General features: G+C 40.5%; 1 protein-coding gene across 1 annotated transcript in view; it reads left to right on the top strand.

The window, feature by feature from the left end:
• The first annotated feature begins 1856 nt into the window (after positions 1-1856).
• The window catches only part of LOC122808338 (immunoglobulin kappa light chain-like), a 114730-nt gene continuing 90848 nt past the window's right edge, over positions 1857-25738 (top strand). Inside the window, exons 1-2 of the mRNA XM_044079304.1 lie at positions 1857-1942; positions 4940-5251. Coding sequence (XP_043935239.1) covers positions 1906-1942; positions 4940-5251 — 349 coding nt within the window. The 5' untranslated portion in view covers positions 1857-1905. The remainder of the gene's footprint in view (positions 1943-4939; positions 5252-25738) is intronic.

Here is a 25738-nt window from a genome sequence, read left to right as displayed (position 1 = left end):
TGTGAGTGAACAGGGCGCACAGATGTGGTGCCATTTCACTTTGTAATTCATGTAGAACATAGCCTGGGATATTGTTGGGTCCCATGGAAGCTGCATTCTTGGCCTTGGACAATGCAGTTTTAACCTGGGTGCCTGGCATTCTTCCGGTATTGAGGTTGGTCCTTTAGGGGGAGAGAGGGATAAAGTTGGCACTGAATCTGTCGACCAGTATGTTGGCAATATCTGTTGGCTCAGTATAGGAGGTACCATTGTGCAGCAACTGAGAGCAAACCTGGGTATAGCCATGAAGATTCTTGATATAACTATAGAAGGCTCTGTATTTTATTTTTAGTGTCTGCAGCAATTCTGCCTTCATAGCTGGCTTTGGAGGTTTTGATGAGGGTTCTCAACTTTTTGTTGAGGCTAATAAGGTAATTTTACCAGTCTTGGGACTTCACCTTTTTCTGCAACAGTTTCTTCCTTCTGTTGTAGAGTTTATTAATGGCAGGGGACCTCCAGATTGGCTTCCTTTTTTTAGAAGAGAGTCTCTTGGTTCTGTTGGGTAGGGCAAGTTCCATGCATTTATGTACATGTTCGTAAAGTGCATTGGTGTATGATTTGGCAGTCATGCATCTATTTTATGTGCATTGCTGAACCATTTTGTGTGTTTGTACATAGTTTAAAGCTATTGCTTTTGTTTTAACTTCATTAATTCTGTATCCCAAAAAGACTATAAAACTACCTCAGAATATTTCACAACACTGAGATGTCCTTTTCTGGTTTTATCAGGTACAAAATTATATCATCTGCAAATAAAGTCAGCCTTTCTTGATTACTTTTCTGGAAGGTGACTATCGCTATCTGGGATATAACTGCATTGATGCTCATTGAAAAGGGGTGACTACAGAAATGCAAAATGAAGCATATTCAGGCTTAGTCATCAGTCTAGATAAAGTCCCTTCACTGTGAAACACACCTACCACCTTATCATTAATCAAATATGGAAAACACATTCACAAATATTAATGTTTCAGAATTAGGTGCACCTGTAAAGAGAATGTGTCTTAAATCATTAATTTCTGTTCAACATCAGTATGTCTATAATGGGAAATAATACTTCTAAACTAGCTATGTTTTTTTCACGAGTCCCGTTACTGTGGTCTTTAATACAAGGCCATTTCTAACTTTTTGATGGTATATGTATATAACTGCTGTTCTGGGTATTACATGGGTTAGCTTGCATCTTAATCTGAACAGTTTTATTTGCAGCAGATTTCTAAGCATGGGCGACAAAGTATAATATCCGGATCTCTATGTCTAGCATAGTGCTCACTTCTGCTTAAGGACACTTTTGTCATCGAGTATTTACCAAAATCTGTTGATGAGTTAAGGTAACTTTAAAAATGAATGGTACTTAAATTTTCATGTCGTCCAGATTTAGTGTATACTGATATCCTCCTTATACTGTAGTGTCTTCAATAACATCAACTAAATGCTAGGTATGTCACTTTTATTCATTGTTTTGCAGATGATATAATTTTGTACCTTGTGTAATGACATTTCTGTGAAGAAAACTTCACAGAGTGTAGGAACCCTTGTTACTTAGTATACTTGTCACACAGTTAGGCATCACTTAAAGAAAAAAGTACTGGCACACAGAGTGACAAAAAATTTTTCCAGTTTCTTGCTAGAATGGTTCAACTAGATAATTTTGATAGTGATAAATAAAATAGGTACTGGTAAGAAACAGGAAACAACTATGGTGTTATATCTAAAACCACAGGCGATTCTATAAGCTGAGGGGTGTTTCTGTCAGAGCAGAGGCCATAGCTTGGACAAGAAATGCTTAACTGTTTCTGAGAATTATATTTTTAAAAGCAGTAGTTTGTCTTTCTCCATTTTGTCATCTGTGTGATTACAATTATAATGTCTGAATTGCTTTTCCTGATTGCTTACTTCTCAGGTAAGTGAATATATCTCTAATTTCCATTCATAGATAGGAAAAGAAAATATTGGTATTTTGTAATTTTAAGTACAGGATAATAGAAAAATTATAATGTAAAGAAGTGATACATAAATGACTCTCCTGTGTGAAAGAGAGAGCAGTACTAGTAGCCATATAACTGGTCTTCTATTTAAGAACAGCCATGAGTCACTTGGGACTAATTTGTCAAGATGACAGAGAATTCCAGCAGTTTCTATACTTTGTGGTTTCTGTTCACTCCGTTACTCTTCATGACTGTGGATCAAACTGTAGTACAACATTGGCTTTTATTATTCAGCATCCCCCCTACACACACACACATTTAAATATATGGACAACTCTCTGTCACAAGCTTCCATAGCTGGCAAAGAATATAAGCAGCAAAAACATTTAGTGACTGAATAAAAATGCTGAATATCAGTTAATGATGAAACACTCATCATATATGGGCGGTGCAATGGTGCAACGGCAAGCAAGAGGGTCTCCGGTTCAATTCTCAGCTGGAGTATCTTCTATGCAAGAGTCTGCATGTCCTCCCTACATTCACATGGGTTTGGGTTTCCTCCTGGTGCTCCTGTTTCGTCTCACATTCCAAAGACATGAATCTGGAGCGTTTCTCCCCAGGCATCTGCTGAAAATGGGCTCTATCCCAGTTGGACTTTTTCACATATGGAGGACAATGCTTCCATATAGTTTTATTTGTTTACATTTTATTTACTGTGATATGCATTTCTTAGCCCAATAAATCTTTATGGAATGGGTACAAGCATAAACACAGAAAATTGAAAAATGTAGTAATAACTTTGCATTCCTACAGACTACTATTAATTCATTAGTAGACATGAGAAATATAATCACTGAATGCTGTGATAATTTACCCAAACAAATGCAAATGATTAATAATAAATTGTTATTATTACAACAATATAGCTAACTAGCTACTATATAAAACTGTTACTGACGTAAACAAAGGTTTTGAGTGTATAAATTAAAACTAAGAAAACTATTTGGTAATAACATAGCATGAAGACTGTATGACAGAAAATAATATTATATCAGTGAAGGCACTGCATCACAGATATTCATTCACTCTACTATATTTTTTTGGTAATGTACCTATAACACATCTGCCTAAAAACATGTAAATACTTTCTCTAGCTAGGAGCAATAATCCCACAATGAAAACCACCCATTCTTATCGAAGGAAATCTAGGCACACTGGCCTACATTCTGTTTAATTTTCTCAGAGCAATACCGCTCATATGAATGAATCACATTTTCCAAACACAGTTTTAGTAAGAATTCTCTAAACAGATTGACAGACAGATAAATAGATCAGCTAATGTCTCACTGCAGTTTGCTTTCTTATGTAAAACTGTGCCTTTGCTGACTTGTAAATCATTCCTAGTTTCTGCTATTAAAAGGTGTTTTTGCAAACACTGAAATATTATTATTATTATTATTATTATTATTATTATTATTATTATTTGTCACACTGGGATGAGATGGATCATGCAGTTATAATAGTGAGGGTTGATGTTATTGGTTGCATCATACCCATGAATGTTTTTGTTAAGTTCTAAGGATCTGCCAATAGGTGACTAGCTTTAAAAGAACATCCACAATTTCTATAAGGATCTTAATAAGGAGTCCACTCCTGATGTCCATTAATTTAACCATGAACAGGCTCAATATCTATAAGGATTTATTAGTGAATATAGGCATATGAGTTTTCAGAGGTTAAGTTCATAGAATATTCATTCTGTTCACCAGCAATGAAGCAACTAATATACTTTATGAAGAAAATCGTATGTATGACAAATTATTGGTCTTTTGTTACCCATTTCTCTTCTAGTTCAAAGGAATATAAATTGTTTTCACTAACTGTTTGTTGCAAGGTCAGTCATGAGACAATTTTAGTTTTCTTTACTTTTTGTTACTCTGCATTCACTAGTTACCTGTCTGCTAGGCGTTACTGATAATTATTTAAATACATATAATTAGTACCTCTGCAGAGTCATATATATTTCTGTTTGTAGTAAATTACTGAAACATGACCTGCAGTGAAAAACTGCATATGTTAAAATTCACTGATTATACCTTGAATCTAAATGATGTAAATTTAATGATTAAGATTTTTAAAAGGATTATCTTTTGAGAACTGTTCACTATCTATGCTTTGCATTCATACCAATACCTCTTTTCTCTGTAGTCATAATGGATTCATGTTTGCTGCTAAATAAAAATGAATGAACATTACAGTATATCTCAGCTTCAGATCACTGAGATCATGAGTCATCAAAATTACCCCTTTCCCTAACATTAGAACATCTCTATTGTAGTTATATTTAAGTAAGGGTAGGGAGGGTATGGGGGGGTGGGGGTCAGAATCCTACATAGGTTACTTTTTAGTTAATTTTTGAGAGAAGCGGACTTTTGATAAGTTGTACTGTAAAAAGCAAATGTAAGACAAGGTGCTATGAATTCTTTAATGAACCTTTAATGTATATTTTGTAGTATTTAACCAATATATTTAAGGCCAACCAGAAAATCATTCATTCATCTTGAGGTCTTGATTTTATGGATGTGTGTCACATTTCATAGCTTACTGATTTTGGACTGTGATACTAATAACCCACTCATAACAATCCATACTTAAAATGGGATAACAGAACATATCAGGTAGTGAGTATAAAATAATAATTTGATGCATATGTACCCAAGTGGCACATCTTCCACTGCATTATAATCCATTAAGTCTGAATGTGCATGTGTTTGTTCCATGTTTGCCACATTGAGCCTAGTTTATTAATATCTAAATCAGTCAACAAGTTTTAAAGGCACATATTTCTACAGTCATATTGCAATCATTGTTAACAAAGATCAGTGAACCTTTGGTAAATTACAATGTGTTGTTTGATATGATATCTCTGTCACAAGGTTACAGTAATGCATTTTTTTGTATTGCTTTTTCAGTATTAGATGCCCAGTTGGTACAGTCTCCAAATTTCCTGAAAGCCAGTGCTGGAAAATCTGTTAGCCTCAGTTGTGTCATTTTTGGGGCAACTGCATCATGTTATCAGATAGTGTGGCATTTCCAAAGACATACAGAAGCTCCTCGTCGATTGAATTCTCAAGGACGATTCAATATAGCAAGTGGAACTTTTCAGAGTGATTGTGCATTAAGCATAAGCAATCTGGATAAAAGTGATTCTGGAATATATCATTGTTCTAAATGCATCAAAGACATTACCATTTTTGGACAGGGGACAACACTCATAGTTGCAGGTAAAGAATATTTGATAGGCATAAAACCAGCTAGTCTTGCATTAATATAAGAAACTAAATGTTATGGTGACTTCCTAGGTAATGGTTTCTTTAGTCAGAGACAGCATATATCTTTTTATGATGAAGGAAAATTACTAGGAGCCATTCCGGAAAGTACTTTGCATCAATTTCTAATATGATGTGTGGGGATTTCTGAAACATTAATTGTCCCATATGCAGCAAGGTGATGCTAATCTGAAAAGCAGACTGCTTACACGTCAAATGGTAGTCATGAAAACTTTGCAGTTAATAGTAATGGTATTCTCAGTACTTCCAGAATGTGTATAAACAGCTGTAGTAGTAATCCAACATCGGAGTCATTGCCAGTGCTGCAGTTCTCTTCTCTTATTACACATCATATTAATATCTGGAAGTGCCACCTAAATCTGAGCATCTTCACTGTCTTGGTGGGCTCAGGCATCACTTGTGATGTAGTAGTAATTTCCTCACAACCTGTCCAGATCTATAGGCAGTATGTGAAGCACAGTGACTCCTGTATGGTGTATAATATATAGCACTAACAGTAATATTTTGTTAGAAGTAGACAATGTGATACATGAAAAAATGACTTAAACTTTGTATTTCAATGACATGACCCCATATGTGTTTCAGTTCTCCATAGAATGAGTGCAATAAGATTTGTCTAGTAGCTCAGTAGTTAGCCCGCATGGACTGGTCCACATATATGATGGAATTAGTACATGACGTGGTCTGTTGACTTGATACTACCCTCATCAAGGTACCACCCTATTCCCAGCTTTATCTGTTATTTGTTACACACAACTACACACACACACACACACACACACACACACACACACACACACACACACACACACACACACAGTAAACATTGTCTAGAATCTTATGTCTTAATGCCAGCATATGTAGAAACATTTTATTGGATATTCCCTCTCTTTCAACTTAATTTGGCATTGCAAGAGTACAGGGTTTGACAGTTCCCAGTGTAAGTCTAGCCCACCAGTGATGAATTTCTGATGTAAATAAATCCTTTTGTTTTACACTTTATCCATGCTGCATTAAAAACTTTTGTTGACTCATTCACATCCAACTCACCTCTGACATTACATCTAAGGAACTCCCGAACAATTCTTACCTGTTAGATTTCTGCCTTGTCAGAAAGGGATATATATCTTCTATCATTGGAAGTCTAATCTTTAAGTTTTGCAATATTATCTTGCAACTTCCTAACAGATATAATTTTGTTGTCTTATATAAGATTTCAAGTAACTTTTCAATGGGACTATATTAATTCCGCAAAAGCTGTATTTATTGGGTCTATATTGAATGTTCGAACTTTCAAAACTTCGAGTGTTATATGGTTGACACCATATGATCGAATTTTTGAAAGTTCTAACATTTTAGCAGAGATCTCCATACAGTGCGAATGGGAAGATTTCCCATTTCTGCACTGTAGTGTGATCTTGAAGTTGGTATATTTAAAGAGTGGGGGGATGGGGGGCTTGCTCCCCTACTTAAAATGTTCAGGTAGGTTTTTTTGTGTAGTTTATTTATTTTTTATTAGATATTCAAACTTTTAAAAGTTCAATCAAATGGTGTCGACCATACGACAGTCGAACTTTCAAAAGTTTGATTATCTAATATAGATCCTATTCGTTGAATACATCTTCTGAGAACACTAACCACCAAAACTCACTTCAGCGAACTGCGGACGTTTTCCTATGATTCCCAAACACTTGGCTCACAAACCGTCCAGAACACACAATGGACTGTATCAAATCCACCTATGTGGGGGCTTTGCCACCCACGTCCCCCAATGTGGGTGTCTGGGCCTCACCACCCCCTAACTATATATACCAACTCCAAGATCACACTACAGTGAGGAAAAGGGCAAAGTTGAGGTGATGTCCAAGTGTTTGTGAACTGTGGGAAAAATTCTGCGGTTCGCTGAAGTGAATTTCAGTGGTTGCAGAATTAATATAAACCTCCATTCAATATGACCATATATAGAATCTCACTTTTTGGGGATTCCTGTTGTCCAGCAGTGGCTATGTCAGCTAAAAAATGTTTGGGTGCCCATTGCTCCTCACAAGCCAAGACAGCTGGCCTACAAAAGTATCAAACTCTGTCAAGACACTCAACTGGCAAAAGAATACAATACTTGCACTTGGAGGTGAGCCTTACATGAGAAGAACACCACCCAACCCCACACTGAGACAGAGGATAGCCTTGGCAAGAGAATGCTGCTATGTTCCCTGCAGTTCTTCAAGCGATCCAGAGTCATTGCAATGATGTTGATGAAGGCTATCACCCCAAATTCTATATCTTAGGACATTCACACCTCTAGTGGGCACTGTTCATAGCTTCATAGGTTCATAGGTTGGTACTAGGCTATTGGCCTTAGCCAAGCCATACAAGCCTAGCCATAACAATTCCCTGGCTATTTCTTCCCACAATATTTACTTCCCTGGATCCCTGTCTAGCAGGGAGACTGATGTGATCCCTGGGGTGAATTTCCTATCTCCCATCCAATTGTCAAGGTTCCTTTTGAAGAGGGCCAAAGAGGCACTCTGCTTGACATGTATGGGCACCCTATTCCAGAGTTTTGGGAGTCTCTGTGTCAGGAACCTATCCCTGCAGCATGTTTTGTTCATTGTGATGACAAGGTTTAGAACCCTGGATCATGTGGCTCTGAGGGATTGGGATTTCTTTAAGTGTAGCATGTCCCAAAGCTCTGGGCTTGACATGGCCTTGTATGTTAAGCAGAGATCACCTCTGAGTAGATGATATGTGACTGACTATAGCTGGAGTTTTTTTAGATGGTCAGCATAGAGCATCTGCTTTATGCCTGTGATTTTTTAGTGAGGTATTTCTCCGGCCTTTCCAGTTGTTGCAGATATCTTGAGAGGTACATACCAAATGGGGCATTGTATTCTATAATGGGTCTAATGAGGGGTGAGTACAGTGGGACAATGCTCTCCTTTTTTTCTGGATGAAAAGCCCTTAGTGATGAGGTGTGCCACATAGAAGGATTTCCTGAATGTTGTGGCGGTGTGGTTATTGAAGGTGAGACCACTTAACAGCTGTGTCCCTAAGTCTCTTATCACATTTTCAGTGTTTGGTGTACTGCCACCTATGTGGTAATTCATGGGTACATGTTTTCTCCCAAAGGGATAGCTATATATTTCTTGGTTTTGAGCTTGAGCCCATGGCTCTGGCACCAAGCATCTGTTTCTGTAAGGCCCTTTTGTAGACTATCCTCATAATTTGGGGATTCAATAATGGCTCACAGTTTGCAGTCATCTGTGAACTTTGTTAGCCAGAGTCCCTTAGTGTTGGCCTGTACTTCAGAGAAGTAGATGCCAAACAAGAACGGTTCCAGGACTGAACCCTGAGGTACTTCACTTGTCACTTGTCTGGAGCTGGATTTGGAGTTGGCTACTTTTACAGTGTGGGTTCTGTCAGTAAGCCAGTTGGAAACCCATCAAGTGATGTAGGGATTAATGCCCAGCTTAGTATGTTTATCTATGATTCCAAAATGGGGTGGGTGGTGTTGAAGGCTTTGGCAAGGTCAAAATATGCTGTGTGGACCACCTTACCCTCGTACACAGCTCTGGAGACTGATTTGAAGAAGTCAATTAGGTTCAGGAGACAAGATGGGCCCTCCACGAACCCAAACTGGGTGGGGTCCAGTGTTTGAAGACTGCCAATATCTTTGTTTATAAGTTGAATGATAATACATTCCATAGCCTTGCAGATCAGCCTCATCAGACTGATGGGGTGGTAGTTCCCAGGATCCAAGGTTGATCCCCCCCTTGTGGAGTGGGATAACTGCAGCTGTGCACCACTCAGTGGGCACAAAGCCTGAGGTGAGGCTATGATTAAACATGACACGGTGCCAGTTCATTTTGTAGTTCATATAGTACATAGCCCGGGATGTCATCTGGTCCCATGGATGCTGCATTCTTAGCTTTGGAGAGTGTGGTTTTTACCTGTGTGGCCATTATTACCAGAATTTGGCAATCTTTTGGTATTGAGATGGGCCCTTTAGGGGTGAGAGTGGGGTGAAGTTGGCACTGAATCGATCTGCAGGATATTGGCAATATCCTTGGGATCAGTATATTTAGAGCCATTCTGTTGCAGAGCAGATCTGAGCATTGCCATTTAGATTCTTGACATAGTTATAGAATGCCTTGTGGTTGTCTTTGGAATCTTTGGCAATCTTATTTTCATAATTAGCTTTGGAGGATTTTATGAAGGATCTCAGCTTTTTACTGAGGCTGATAAGGGAGCTTTTTGCATCCTGGGATTTTCCTCTTTTCTGCAACAGTTTCTTCCTTTGTTTGTAAAGTTTGTTCATGCCAGAGGACCACCAGATTGGCTTCCTTTTTTGGAGGAGAGCAGATTAGTTCAATTTGGGATGGCACAATTCATGCACAAGTGGATGTGCTCGTACGGTGCCTTAGTGTAGGATTCAGCAGTCGAACTTTGAGTTCCAGTCTGCATGGGTGTCATGAAGTTTGTCACTTCTGACTTGAGTAGCATGAAATTGGCTTTGGAGAAGTTTTTATATGGAGGTTTCGTTACTGTGGGGTGGGGGAGGGATGTGGATGTCAAGGGTGATTAGCTTAAGGTCAGACCTGACCAATGAGGGAGTGACCATAGGTGTGGAGCATAGATTTCCCATGTTGGTAATGACCAGGTCTAGGATATTGGAGCCTCTGGTGGGACTATGGATTAGTTGATCCAGGGCATTGGAATTTATGAATTCCAAGAACCGTTGGGCAAAGGTGTTGATACACGAGTAGTTTTCCCAGTTAATGGCAGGGTAGTTGAAATCACCCAGTATTAGAGTGTTTGGTTGTATCTTAATATTTTCCAGTATGTTTAGAAAAATGTAGGGAGAATCTTTGGGCATGGTGGGGAATGTGTAGCAAGCTATCATTTGAAGTGCAGTCTTACCTAATGTTAGTTGCACCTGGAGAATTTCAGATGCATTGTGTTGGGCAACTAGCCTGGTGGTGTGCATATCCTTGGTGAATATGGACACTCCTCCACCTTTAGTGTTTCAGTCCTGGTTTGTGGCCGAAAAGTGTGGTATGAGTTGTAGCCTGGTATTGCAGGGGTGCTCTCTGGAGTCTTGAACCAGGTCTCAGTTACTGCACAGATATCAATGTTTTCCATTTTTAGGAGTGCCTTGAAAGAATGCATTTTGAGGTTTAGACTTCTAGCATTGAGTAGCATTACCTTCAGATTTTGCATGCTTGTACCTGTTACAGTGGTGGTTTTGTCATTTGAACTTTGCCTAAAAAAGGCACTACAGGGGTGGCAAGAGCCTTAGGCAGTAACCTGAATCCCAGGGGTGACAGGTGCAGACCATCTCTGGCACGGCATCGTGGTCTGTCGATCATGTCTTTCCAGGCGTAAAAATACTGGATCCCCTTTGAATGACACCAGACGCTTAGCCAATTGTTGAAGTCAATTATTTTGTCTATATCTGTCATCATATCCTGATTGTGTTGAATACTGTACTGCACCCCTCAATTCACCATAATATACATCATCATCATCATCAAGGATCACGTAACTCATAGTTGAATAACACCCACTATTTCCCTAGCACTGTTCCTCATTATTGAAGTACCCCTGTGCATAGCTCTCAACCTGTCAGTGCAATAATTCTGGGCAAAGCCAAATTTAATGGGAGGATAAAGTCCCAAATTCAGAGACAGATTATTTTATGAGGGAAAGCACAAAACTATGAAGCAAAAATCTGGACAGTCTGCAAAAACTGGGACAGTTGAGAGGTATGCCTCTTTGTGACATGTCACAGTAGTGACTTGTGGCTAGTTAGAGACTTGCCCAGTTGCTCTCAACCACAGTGATTGCAGACATGTATCTGGTACCTGCTAACATGACTCTCATTATAGGCTCATAGGTTCATAGGTGTGTACTAGGTTAATGGCCCTGTTGCCTTTACAAGCCTAGCCCATAGGATTAACCTGGCATCATTCCGCCCAACCTTAGTTCCCAGTGCCTCTGTCAAGTAGAGCCATTGGAGTGATCCCTTGGGTGAATTTTTTATTTCCCATCCACTCATCAAGATTTCTTTTGAAGAGGGCCAGCGAGGTGCTCTGTTTGATGTATATGGGAAGTCTTATTCCAGAGCATGGAATAGCATCATCAATGCAATGAGTTGTATTACTACTTAAATCCTCAAAATGTTTTCTTATTATGATATTTGTCATAGCACTGGTACATGTTCATATTTTTTTCCAATTTTTCAACAAGAAGGGCTTATCAAGTAAGTTCTTTTTCAGAACAATTTACTTTCATTTAGTGAATGAAGCTGATTATAATGTGTGACTGTATAATGTGACAAAAAAGCAATTTTCAGTTACCGTGTCTGAGTATTTGGTTTGATTTTCAGCTGGGATGCCTTGTGAGCATTTACTTATCCTCCCTGTGTTCACGTGAGTTTCCTTCCACATTCCAAAGAAATGCAGTAGGTGGATTAGACACTCTTAATTGGCCATAGAAGTAAGAGTGCATGTGAGAACAACCATGGCAGGGCTAGCCATGCGGAAGTGTAATCACTGGGTCTAGATGACTGTCCCTATTGACAGTTGTCAATCCATCCATCCATCCATCCATCCATCCATCCATCCATCCATCCATCCATCCATCCATCCATCCATCCACAATCCCTTTTTCCCATTTTGCATAAGGGGTTGGGGTGTCACTTCAACAGTTACAGTCATTTGAGACAAGGTTACACCACCAGGTGGCTAGCCCTGCCATTGTATTTCATCCACACCACACACTTGCACACACACTCACACCTGTGTCCAATCAGTCCACCTGCTGCATGTCTTTGGAATGTGGGAGGAAACCTATGTGGACACAGGGAGGACATGCAGACTCCACACAGAAGGCACCTCAGCTGAGAATCGAACCTGGGAATCTCTTGTTGTAAGCTGACAATGCTATCCATTGTGCCATTATGGCGCCTACCTGTGCCACAGTGCCAGCCAATGCGGCACTGAAATTTGCACTAAATGTATTTGCTAGTATATCAGCAAGGTTCAATGGGTCCAAGTAGGTTTTGCCATTTGGTATGAGTTCTATTCCTTGTTGACTGTTCTCTCTTAGTTTTCTAACATATCTAAAGATGTAATTGCAGTCATACTTGACTTCAGATGCCAACCTAAGTTCATGGGCTGCCTTAGTAAATCTAATAGTCTTTCTTAAATTCTTAGTCAAATTCTAATATTTTCCTTGATTTGGAGTTCTTTAGATCTGACGTATAATCTAATATGTTTCCCTTTTATTGCACATTTTATATATATTGGTGGACTATCAGGGTGGTTTGTTTTTAAATTTCACATCATATTTGGATCTAGATGAGGTTGCCAACACTATACAGTCATTTACACACATATAAAACTCTTTTTTGAATCTGTCTGCTGAGGCAGTGTCTGACCAAAGGTTGCTAGGAGTGAATTTTGAGCCTTCATCATAAATTTGAGGAGATTTGTACACTTGAAATCTTTGAATTTTAATTTATTGTTTTCAGGGGGCTTGCTAATTTGAGGGAAAAAGTTACTAGCTAATGATATGATTTAATCAGAGAGGGAATTACTAGTGAAGTTGTGCATGATGATGCTACATATATCAGTACCGGGTTGAGAATATTTTGTCCTCTGGTTGACATTTTTATGAGAAGTTCATCCATGACATTTAGGGACCTGATATGAACTTCTGAGCTCATGGAAGGTATCATGTAATAGGTGATAAATTGATAGTCAGTTTTGATTAGTGTACTTTGGAGTTCAGTAAGTTCCATTTGTGAGTTTCTAGGAATCTGTCTATATAGTGTGCTTTCTGGGCATTTAAACCAGGTTTCATTTATCACATAATTATGGATGCAGAAGTGCTTTGTAATCAGGCAGTTTGATGTTTAGACTTCTGGCATTCAGTAGAGCCACCTTAATTGTATCTTGTTTTGATATTGATACATTTGTTAAGTTAGAATTCTCATTAACTGAGTTTTGCCTAAAAAGACACTATGGGGGCCCAATCCACCAGTATGTAGCAAACTTTACATAAGAGATTCAGACCATTCCTTGCAAAGCAAATAGGACTGCTAAGCATCTCACTCCAAGCTGACACACACTGGAACTCCCTAGAATCCATCCATCCATCCTCAACCCCATTTTCCCCATTTTGCACTTGGGGTCAGGGTGTCATTTAAACAGTGACAATCATCTCGAGTCAAGGTTTACATCACCAGGTGGCTAGCCCTGCCACTGTAGTCCATCCATACCACTCACTTGTACACAAACTCACATCTACTGCCAATTTAGAGTGCCCAATCCACCTATTGCATGTCTTTGGAATATGGGAGGAAACTGTGACCTCAGGAAGGACATACAGACTCCGCATAGATGTCGCCCCAGCTGAGAATTGAACCAAAGAACCGCTTGCTGTGAGGCAACAATACTAACTGCTGCACCACTGTGGAATGTTACCATTTATTTAGGCAATTGTAGAAGCCAATCATATTTTGTTTGTACCTAGGCATCATTCATGGAGAAGGGAGGATTCTGCTCAGTATTAATGTCCTTCCTGCATTTGTGACATGCACAGAGAGTTCAGACATGTCTCGCTGCATCTTCTTCTGGGTTTTTCCCCAAGTTATTCATCCCTCACATGTCCAACCACAATGACATAATTATATCTGTCTGGTGTAAGGATCCTAAGAGTCCTTGACACATCTGAGATACTGCCACCTGAAAGACAACTCACTGTCACTCTTTCTTTGTCTAATGACTGGGAGTGAGCATGTTAGCAGATCTAGGACATGCCAAAAATGGATTTGTCTGGTCTCTTGCCCCAGGATGTAGTAACTGATATATTGTACTAAAACTAGCTCCATTTTTACTTAGTAGCTTGCTTTGCACCTATGGCTTTTTCCTTTGTTTAAAATGCATTATGTGTTATGTGACATTCATTTCTACAGATTAAGACATGTGAATGAAATATGGAATAGGTTAGGTCACTGTAGGAGACAACATGAAGCATTTTGTTAACCTGCTAATGAAAAGTCAGAGTGTCAGCTGGAAAGCGCCATCGGACAGCCATTCTAGAGAATGAGACAACAGCTCATAACAGGTAAATTAAAATATATATATATGAACAGCAGAAGGCATTCTAGCTTTCCTCATGTAACAGAGTAGTTAAGAGCCATGTGCACATATGGTTTTATGTAGGTTGGTAGGTATAGTCAAGGTCTTCTGTGGCTTAATATCATTATAGTTACCAAAATTCAGGATAAGCAATGATGGGTGTAAGTTTACCCAGAAGTTTCCCAAGCAGAGTCTGTGGGCAGCCATCTGAGATATATTGACTTCAATGGATCCTTGATAAAATTATCTGAAGGAAATGCAAAACACTCCCCCTCCATTTGGACACTCTGTGATAAAGCTAAAGTTTTCAGAAATGGTTCAGGTGCTTTAATTAGTTTCTTTTTAGATTTTTATAACATAGAACTGGTATATGAGTATTTGGAAACATAAAATACAACAAAATCATTAAATGAGTTGATAAGGAGCTACATAAGTGTACAGGAACAAGGTGAAATAATTATTTAAACTTTTTTGACTAAAAAATATTGGTTTGGTTAGAGCAAGAAATATTAGAAAATTAAAAGTAGGAAAAGAAGTGAGAAATGATGTTTTAAATTACTCAGTATTGTTATAAAATATATAAGGACTGAGCACAATCATGTCATCAATAAAATACCACTCCACCAGATGTTTTCAAATTCTAGGTTAACACAACAGCCACAGGTAACTTAACTGCAGGACAAATACCTAAGTAATGCATAATCGGTCAGCAGTGACATTCAGTCTAAACTGGTCAGCTAGCCTGATGTAGCTGTTATTTTATCTCTGAATGTGTCTATCTAAAGGTTTTATTCCTCAATAGCAGACAGTACTGGTGATACATGGTGTTGGCAATGCACACAGATGTTACTTATTACCAGAATTCAGGACAAACAGTTAATAATACAGAGCTGATCAGGCAATTCCATAAACAACTTAAGCTGTTAGTCTACAAACTGATACTACAAATTCCTCTTATTTTACACTTTTTACTCCCATTGTCTAAAGTCATCAACTTCTTCCCAGTCAGTAGCCTCATTCATCCCGCCCCCACTGGGGTGACAATCAAACATAGAGGGGCATCGTCTTGACAGCCATCGAGGAGATTTGAGATTTTTTTGATTAACCCTACTCCCAGCATACATACTAGAAAAGCACTGGGGAGGGGATGTGCAATTGGCTGACTGCAGAAGCCATTCCCTCACTTCTGCAAGAGCGTTCCTTCCAAAAGTCATAGCCCTTCCCCTGAAGCACCTCTCAGTGCTTCCCTTGGTCTTTACCAGAGACATTGTAACACAATGTGCAAACCACAGTAAACAGACCTTCCTGTCTCCCTGACATTTCAGTCTTCCCCCCTCCTAACTGGATTCTCCAGTATTGAGACCACTAACTTAACCCTGCTTAACTGGGTCGCAGCCAGGATTCATTTCATCTGTGCCATGGAGCCAGATTTAATTATGAAGCTTCTTGAACCTAACTACATTTTTACCTGTGAATATTGTCAAGCTTTTTAAGAAGAGTGCCGCATCAGTTTCCATTTCTCACTCACTGAATCATCTTTCATTTATATCTACTTAATCCAGAAGTGACTTAAGGAGAATTTACCTATGTGCAGCCTTCATCCATACATTAAAAAGAATGCTCAGAGTCTCTCACAAATAAACCAGATCATCCGTTATGCTGGCAACTAAATTTATTTATTTATTAGCTTTTGATTACTTAGAAAATCTGATTGGCAAAAAGCCCCTTTAAAGTGGATGCCTGGGGAGAAACTCTCCATCTTACATACTATTTCACTGACAACTGACATAATCTAACACTAAAATACATGCTAGACAACACTGAGCTGTATATAGTTTAACATGGATAACAACCTACTAAGTCGACCATAAAAACTCATTTGGTTAATGCCAAATGCAGGTTTTACATGTATGTTAGGAAAGACAAACAATTTACATCTCAGAATACATCACAAGTTTTTGATATATTGGTGCATGGAAATTGTAGCAGTGACTGGGTAATTTATCTGGCAACATGTACATGTTCTGCATTTTATGTGGGACCCTGTCCTTTAAAATGTAGGATGTCAGAGCATTTGAGTGATATTAGATGTGCTAAAACTAGTAATGCTTTATATAAACACATCATAACACATGCCTCTGTAAAATTTACTTTTGTTATTATTGATAGAATATGTTATAACAATAATAACAAGGTTGGATGGCATTCCTTGTTAGATCATAAGGAGGAACTGTGGATTATTAAATTGGGTGCTTTATTTGCACCTGGTCTTAATGAACACTTGTAATGACCAATTGTAACAAAGAGAGTTCTATTTAGAGTGATTGAAATGACAGATGTTATAGCACTGAGGAAGGCTTGATGCCGAAACCAGTATGCTTTTATTATAACAAGTCACCTTTGGGTGTTTTGTTTTTGTTTATGTCCTTTTAAATATAAGTATATTTGGATTTTTTGACAGAAATATATCATTTCATTAAATAGTGGAGAGCTTACTTTGAGTGCGGGCTGTTTGTGTTTTTTGTTGGTATTCAGTTTTGGCCCTGCACCTATCTGTACTTGAGTGGGTGTGTACTTTCTACTGACTGTAACATACATGTATCCAAAAAGAAATCTTTATTTGAATGTCAGACATTACTATGTCCTAAGCACATACCCCCGCCCCACTAAAATACCAGCACATGACTGCAGGTTAACAAGCATGCAAATTAACAACCACATGACCATTAGCCACAACCTCTGTAAAAGTGATATATTGTAATCATATATGTTTAAGGTAAACAACATTACACTGTTGTATGACACACTTACATTGTTATGACCTACCATTATGTGACTGCATTTTATGGTCACTTACAGTAAACAGTGGACTAAGAATACCCTTGTACAAAGAAGTAGGTGAAAGAAGTACGACATACCTCATGTAAAGAGACAGGACCAGATTCACGAAGCCTCCGTGTAAGAGTTATAACTCTTACACGGAGGCTGCAGTTAAACGGTGTGATGTCAGCATGTCATGCATATGCATGAGGTGCATGAGGCATGCTGAATCACACTGTAACTCTTACACTGTCCGTGTAACAGAGTAGGGGGCGTGTCCGTAGGCTAAGCCCTGCATGCGAACATGCCCCCGGAAGTGTAGAATGGCTGAAAGTAAACAGCCACGAGAGAGGCCATGGAAATGTAAATAAACACACTACACAACACATTCTCCCACAGACCATCAGTGTACAAAGTGAACAGAGGCTATAAAATGAAAATAAAAACTGTTTTATTTTTTTTAAACCCCGTAAGTGTGTGCTACTGTGTGCGCTCATGTGCACGGGTGTGCTACTAGCGCAACTGCAGTTAGCAGGCAGTGGAGAAGGATATGAGAACTAAATATGCAAAGTAAGCCAAGATGAAATAGCTTAGCGGTAGAATTGCCGGCTTAAGAGTAGGCAGGCAGGGTTCGAGCCCACACAACAACCTTTTTTTTTGTAAATAAGCATTAAAAAAGCCCCTGATAGTATTGTACAAATGTAAAAGTATACCCTTTTGTAAAATGGAATGAAATGGAGCATATATATTGAAGTAACACAATAATAAAAATAATTAGAAATGTACTGATAGCTAAGCTGCTGTGAGACAGAGTGCCCGTAGCTGTGTAGTGTTTAAAAAGCTGCAAACTGTATGCCCGTAGCTAAGCACCAGTTTAACAGGCTGAAACTGTTTTCAACTAGCTGTGCTTAGCTCAACATGTGTGTCACTAGCCAATTAAGGTTTATCCCAATGCACACCGTTTGCGCGCCGCTCCCACAAGCTAACTGGCAGTGCGCATGCGTTAGCTCTGCGCAAACGAGCGCAGACCTGCTTTTAAGTGCTTAAAAGTGCTTATGGCATGTTTGATTGACAGGTCCTCAACTTATTTCGGTCAGGAAAATTAAAAATCAGTGGTCAAATTCGAACCCAGGATACCATGCACTAGAGTCAAGGTACTAAACCACTAAGCCATGACAGCAATTCCTAGAAATGCAGAAATAGCATATATATGGAATAAAATCCAGAATGGAGCATGATAAAGCATTTTCAGTGAAGTAGATACAATTCCAAAACGGCCAATCACAGAAATGTGCGGGAAAAGCGGTATATATAAGCCCCATAGGCGGGAATACACAGCATAACTTATTGTAGAACAGACCTGCAGTCAGCATGAGTGGAGTAGGTGAGGGACATTGCTTTCGAGCACAGCATTGGGGCATTGAGGAGTCCAGATACATGGTCTGGCTCCTAGTCCACCGTCATGAGGCCCAACTCATGCAGGGCCAGGTCTCATGGGGAGCATATAGGGTGGAGGCATGGGACTGGTTGGCTCATGATCTGACCATATTACTGGCATTCCATGCACTGGTGAGCAGGTCCGTCACCACCATGCGGACCTGAAGCGGCATAAGCAAGACCAGTTGACCCAATGGATCCAGGAGGCCCGGGATATGCCCAACGCCCCACTACTGAGTAAGTTACATTTTACTCATGTATGTAAGGATTTCAACTAGCTGATACCATGGAGATGTGTAGTCCAATATTACTACCTTTGTATTACAGCTGCAGGTGTCCACTCTGCGAACCGCGAGACGCATGACCGTAGGCTGGCGCGGCTGCGCCACCATGCAGGTTAGTAACCCCACCTAGTACTTGTAAATAAATATTATAGTGTAGCATGTATCAGAACACTGCAGTGTATTGATTAAAAGTAATATAATGTGCAAGCAAGAATTGAAAGTCTGCAGGTATGGCTGCAACAAGTTCATCAGTATGCAAGTGTAACTGGAAATATAATTGATAGAAATAAATAGTGCTGTAATACAGATATCCCACCATTAATTAAATATAGTATAACCTGCAGTAGTCTCCAGAGTACAGCTTCAGAATCTGAGGTAGTCACATGTGAGATTTATCCCTGTTGAAATGCTGAATCATGACAGAAGTGAGGCTGTTGGAAAGTGTTTGAATCACCACAGGTCTAATATGTGAACAAAGCCTAGAAGTACCAACCTGAACTGTGAAGTTACAGGATGTGTGAGACTGACAGAAAGGGTCATGTATGAATAAACAAAGTAGTAATAACCCCTGAATATATAAGCCTCAGTGTGTTTCTACAGAACTAAATGCATGTGTGAAGTACAAATTAACATCCCAAACTGATTTCAGTGTGTCTGAATCTGGAATGTCTAGGCCAAAATCTGTATATGGTGATAACAGTAAACAATTTGCAGATAGAATGAATGATTATCTGACCGACTAAACAGCCATAGTTGTCCCCTGTCCTGTCATCAAAGTGTAGCAGGATGATGTATCTGATCAAATTCAAAATAAGTAGGATAGTGATGTATTTGTAACAGGTGTAGCATGACAGTCAAATAAAAATCATTTTGAAACATCAGCCTCAACTTAATTGTGTACATATTACAAATGTATATCAATGTGTAACTTATGAATGTGTCATCACTTTCTATCTCCACCCAACCCTATAATTCCATATAAAAACAACCAATAAATATTGGTATGTGAACATTTCATTAACCATGGACATTTGTCCATTTCAAAAATATATGCATGTCTGTTCGTGCATGTGCCCTGTTCATACCTGCAAATCTGATGGCCTGTTGCCATTAATCAACCCTGCATGTTGTTTGATTGTGTATTTCCGTTCAAATAATGCATGTGATATTGATATGCCCCTTGTTCAATGGTGTTAATATCTGGGTGTTTGTTTAATGGGAATACCAATGCATGCTGTTACAACTAATCTGAATGGAATAATATGCCACTAACCCAGACTAACATAACTACTCACAAACCTAGAACGCTTGGGAAGGCAGGTCCCAGCGGACCCACTTCTCCCACCTCAGCTGGCGACTGCACCTGGCACTAGTGCCCAGGCCAGACCCTCCTCTGATGGCCCTGTGCCACCTTTGGGTGGAAGCGCTGCAGGGGATGGGGCCCGTCCCCCCTCTGCATGCGTGGCCGGAGGAGTTCGTCCACTCACCCTCCAAGGTGTCCGGTCTGTGGTGCGAAGGGAGATCCAAGACTCCTTTCTTGGGCCCCTACGCCAGCTCGAGGCTCGTGTGGCACAGCTAACGGCCCTGCCCATTGCCCCGCCTACACAGCCCCCAGCACAGCCCCGTCCTGGGCTGTGAAGGAACAGTGGCAACTGCCTATTGGTGGGGATATCAGTTCCACTGTTGCCATCTGTGGGCTCATGCGTCTTGGATATCCCAACCTCCGTCCCCATCAATTGTGTAACCCCCCCATGTGTGTCATACACTGCCCCTGTATGCGTCTTGTCTGTCTTGTCTGTTAACCTACCCAACCTACCTCCCCAGCTATACCGACTTCCTTCACCTGACATACCACTCTCACCTGAAAAAAAAAAAAAAGGGCACTCTGTTCCCACAAAAAAATTATGCCCCATACATAGCTGTCCATGTTGCACACATGTCCGCTTGACATTTAAACTGTTAATTACAATTGGCTTTACAACAAACATTAATGTTGTCCTGACACCTCTCTCAGGGGTGGAAGGTTTCAAATGTCTCACCAAAATACAAGGAAATACATAGCTGTTGCTGCGAAAGACATGGGCATCTATGGGCCTTACCTACATCCTTCCTGCAAATCCCACGCTTGTTTCCCTACTGTCTTACCCTCTTTGTGACCCCTTTTTCACCACTTTCCTGTCACCCCTTTTTCTTTTCTTTCAAAGAAAATAGCGCGGGTGTGCGCGTGTGTTAGCGGAGCTAACCGCCAGTGCGCATGCGTGAGCTCCACGCAAACGAGCGCAGACCTGGTTATAGGTGCTTAAAAGTGCCTTTATGGCACTTTGATTGACAGGTCCTGTACTCATTTTGAAAACCTGGAAAGAAAAATAAATTCCCACTGCCAGTCTTGAACCCAGGACCTTGGTAACATTAGTCTGTATGACCTACCACTAAGCCATGACTGCCATACAAGAGCATAGTGCTAAAATAAATATAACATGTAATAGTAGGAATTAATATAAAGGCAATATAGGAGGTGTACTACCTAATGCATTTCAGGTAGAGTTTTAATGGCCGAATTACTGGATTCCCACACTAGTTCAGTGTTAACAGAAACAGCCCTACTAATTGTTCGCTTGTACATAATAATGTAAGGTAATGTATACATAAGAAGGTATGTATATGTACACATACATATATATAAATATATAGTAATACATATGAAATATAGTCGTAGGTGTCAGTAACCATACACACTCACTACAGGAGACAGTGAAGATAAATGCAGCAGCCAGAATCTGCAACACAGCCTGACTCCTGTGAGACCTACTAACCCCTTAACTGCTGGAAGGTGCCTCCAGCACTTTGATTGATAGACCCTGTACTCAATTTGAATGCAAAATACAAGCATACTAGTAGGCCCTACCACAAGATCATTGTAACACTAGTCTGTATGACCTACCAGCAAGACATGACTCTCATACAGGGATATAGTGCTAAATAAGTGGAACATGTAATAGTAGGAATGATGATAAAGGCAATATAGTATGTGTACTACCCTAAGCATGCAGACAGACTTTCACTGTCCCAATTACCGGATTCCCATACTAGTGTGTGTTAACAGAAACAGCCCTGAAAATTGTTAGCTTGTACCCAATATTGTCAGCTAATGTACATATATGACAGTATGTATATGTACACATATGTATATATAGCAATACATAATAAATATAGTTGTGGGTGTCAGTATGCATACACACTCACTACAGGGAACAGGTGGGAGAAATGCAGCAACCTGAATTCACAACACAGCATGAAGCATGAGAGATGTACTAACCTTCACACTCACAGAACATTTTCCAACAGCATACCAGCATGGTCCACGCCCTTACAATCTGAAAGGGCAACACCTATCTCACATACCTTTTTATAGCACTGTCCTGAAATCACAGTGAGACATGCAATCAGTACACAACTGGCTGTATGCAATTAGCCAATGCTGCCTTACAATTGGTGCAGAGGCCATCACATGGGCCTATGCAGATACCTACAAAAGCATTCAGTACCCACACTCCACACATGCAATACAGTCATTGCACAAACCTGAGAAAGAGAGAGAGAGAAACAGAAATAAGAAAATATACAGACTGCCAGCAGCAAAACCAGCAGCAGCAGCAGAAAACAGCAAGCAGCAAGCAGCACCACTGACACAGCAACAGCTGCCACAAACACAGGTAATGCAAAGTAGTAGGTTAATACTGTGTTTACTGTGACACCTCCAAATGTATCATACTTCACTATCTATAGGTATGTCCATGAGATAGGTTGTGTGTACATAGTCCTGAAATATATACATATGTAATATTGCTGTACATGTTGCCCATACTTAAAACTTCCATAGCTTAGAACACAAGGCCAGTTGTGCATATGATGCAGTAGTTACCAGGGTCAGTAGAGGTTACTCCTCATTGGTGTGGGACCACTGTGTATGTATGGCACTGTTCAGGTGCATATCCTGTAGTATGGCCAGGGATTAATATCAGTCTGTCGTGTGGTGCTATGTCCTCCAGGGGTGAATGTAGCACACATCCAGGGATACCATTTCGTAACAGTGATGCTATGTGTTCTGCAATGTTGAGGGTGGCTCTCACCTGGACATGTGAGAGGATAGGGAGGTTACAGTCATCTGGGATAACTAATACTACATGTGTAGGAGAACGGGGGGGGGGGTACCAGCACCTAAACTGTCTGCAACAATGTTGCCAATATCTGTGCATTTGGTGAATGTGAAGCATCTTAACACTGCTGAGCACAGATGCCTTGCCTTCATGTGAATCTGCCCTGTGCTGCAGTAGCCTCCTGCTATTGTTATACAATGTGCCTGTATCTGTAGTCCACTGGACAGGATTAATAAGTGGTGTGCAGATGTTCTGGGTTAGATATGTGTGTGCACAGTACATGCAGTATGTGGGATGTCTGTGGTAAGCATATGCAAAGGGGCAGGCAGTGTGTTGTGGCTTCCACTGGCCCAATGGGCTGCATGGATAGCATCACAGTCATAACTAGTGAATAACTGTGTAATTACATGCATACATAGCAAGGTAGTGTACTGTGCTTGTGGTGTTGTTCGGATATGTATATCCAGGCTGAGTAATGTGTGTCCACATCACAGGGTTGGATGGCAACACACATCCAGTATGTAGGGATGAACACCCAGAGTGTGTCAGACGTGTCGCCTGTGCAGAAATATCTGGCCATTACCTGTGCATCCCCACAACACACACACATGCAACATATGGCAGAAGTACTATAGCAGTACACACATGTTCATAGGTTCATACTAGGCTATTTGCCCTAGGGCATTGATAAGCCTAGTAGAATGTGTTTGTCATTTTCCACCCAATTACAAGTTATGCTGCTATGCCCTTGTCCGACGTTAGTATACTGTGCCTCTGTCTAACAGTGACATAGAAGTGATACCTGGGGTACAACTATGATCTCCATCCACTCATCCAGATTCCTATGGAAGAGAGTCAATGAGGGACTCTGCCTAACCTGTAGTGTGAGCTCATTACAGAGTGAAGGGAGCCTCTTGGTTAGGAATATGCCCCTCCAGCATGTCCATGTATGTCAGTGCTGAGGTCCAGGTCTCCTGAGCATGTGGCTGTATGGGACTCTGATTGCCTGATGTGCAGCATGTTCATTACTGCTGGGTAGGACATGGCTGTATATGGCACACAGATTGCCTCTGAACAGGCAGTATGCCACTGAGTCCAGCTGGATTTCCTTTACCTGGGCAGCATATGACATCTGTTTGAGCCATTGCATCCTCTTGATGAGGTACTGTTGTCCTGTACCAGTTGCTGTAGGTGTCTGGTTAGGTACATCCCAAAAGGTGCATTGTACGCAATTATAGGCCTGATGATGGATGAGTAAAGAGGCACAATGACCTCCCCTGCCATACATGTGAATCCCTCATGATTAGCTGGGCTATATAACATGTCTTTCAATCCACGTTGGTCATGTGGTTGACAAATGACAGACTGCTACCATGTTTCTTCCCCAGGTCCCCAACTCCATCTTCTGTACTCAATGGCCTAACACCTATGTTGTACTTTGCCACCAATGTGGAGGCATGGGAATCTGCATTGAATATTGATACTCCCCCTCCCTTGTTCAAGTGTTGGGGCCGACAAGAATGGTAACAGCTATAACTTGGTAGTACTGGTGTGCTCCTGTGAAACCTGAAACAGGTTTATGTTACTGCACAGATATCGATGTCCAGAATGCTAAGTAGGGTTTTGAGTGCATGCATTCTGAGGTCTAGACTTCCGGTGTTGAGTAGCATCACTCTTACTTCCTCATCCTTTGTGATACAAATGGATGTGGGTTTGCCTTATGATCCTTGCCTAATACAGGCACTATGGGTGTAGCAAGAGGCTCCGCCAAATTCCAATAGGACAGGGGTGACAGGTGCAAGCTGTCCCTAGCAAAGCATATCACCCCAAGATGGCAGGCATTGGCACACCTGTGAATGACACCAGTATGTCAGTCAATTGTTGGAAGGGATCATTGTGCCTTGATATTGTGGCATCGTTTTTGGTGAGGGTAGGATGCTACTCAAGGTCAGGGTCAAACTGTCTTGGGCTACGTGCTCAGAGAGCTCCATACTGTCTCATGTCATGTAGTCCAGGGAGGTATGTGTCAGGTCATTCACACCAGCATGGACATTGATTGAGTCATACCTGTACTTGCCTTGGGGTTACCTGAGTGTTTGTGTTATGTGGCAGGTCATAGTGCCCGAAAGGCTGCACACCGTGACCCTCACCTCGGTAAGCCTGGTGAACGTGATGTTAGTGTGCCTGATGATAGAGGCACCTAGTACAGGTGTATGAGGTGTGTTGTTTACTGTTAATGGCTGTGAGTGTTCAGCACATTGGCTTTGTGTGATATGTGTTGCACGTGTTCGTTTCCATGGTAGTGGTTGCTTGAGTGTCTGCTTAGGAGGTCTCTGCTGCGTAGGCAGACCTGTAGTCCAAGCCTACAAGTATGTTCATGTGTGATCATGTGTTAGTTCTGCTGTCGTGGTAGGTCTATGTGAGACTAGAAGTGTAGTGAGTGTGGTTTCCTTCGCCACCTGACTGGTTATGGCTGTATTGAGTAGACAGAGCCTAGCCTCCAGTTTGGTATATGGTTGCATCACTCACATGAGTTTGAATTTGTTGTTAGGAGGAGGGGGTTGTCTGTGTACATGCAGC

The sequence above is a fragment of the Protopterus annectens genome, chromosome 8.part0, assembly GCF_019279795.1.
Source record: "Protopterus annectens isolate FY-2018-M chromosome 8.part0, PAN1.0, whole genome shotgun sequence".
Taxonomy (NCBI): domain Eukaryota; kingdom Metazoa; phylum Chordata; order Ceratodontiformes; family Protopteridae; genus Protopterus; species Protopterus annectens.
Note: the sequence above shows the minus strand (reverse complement) of the source record. Positions and strands in the feature narration are given on the sequence as shown.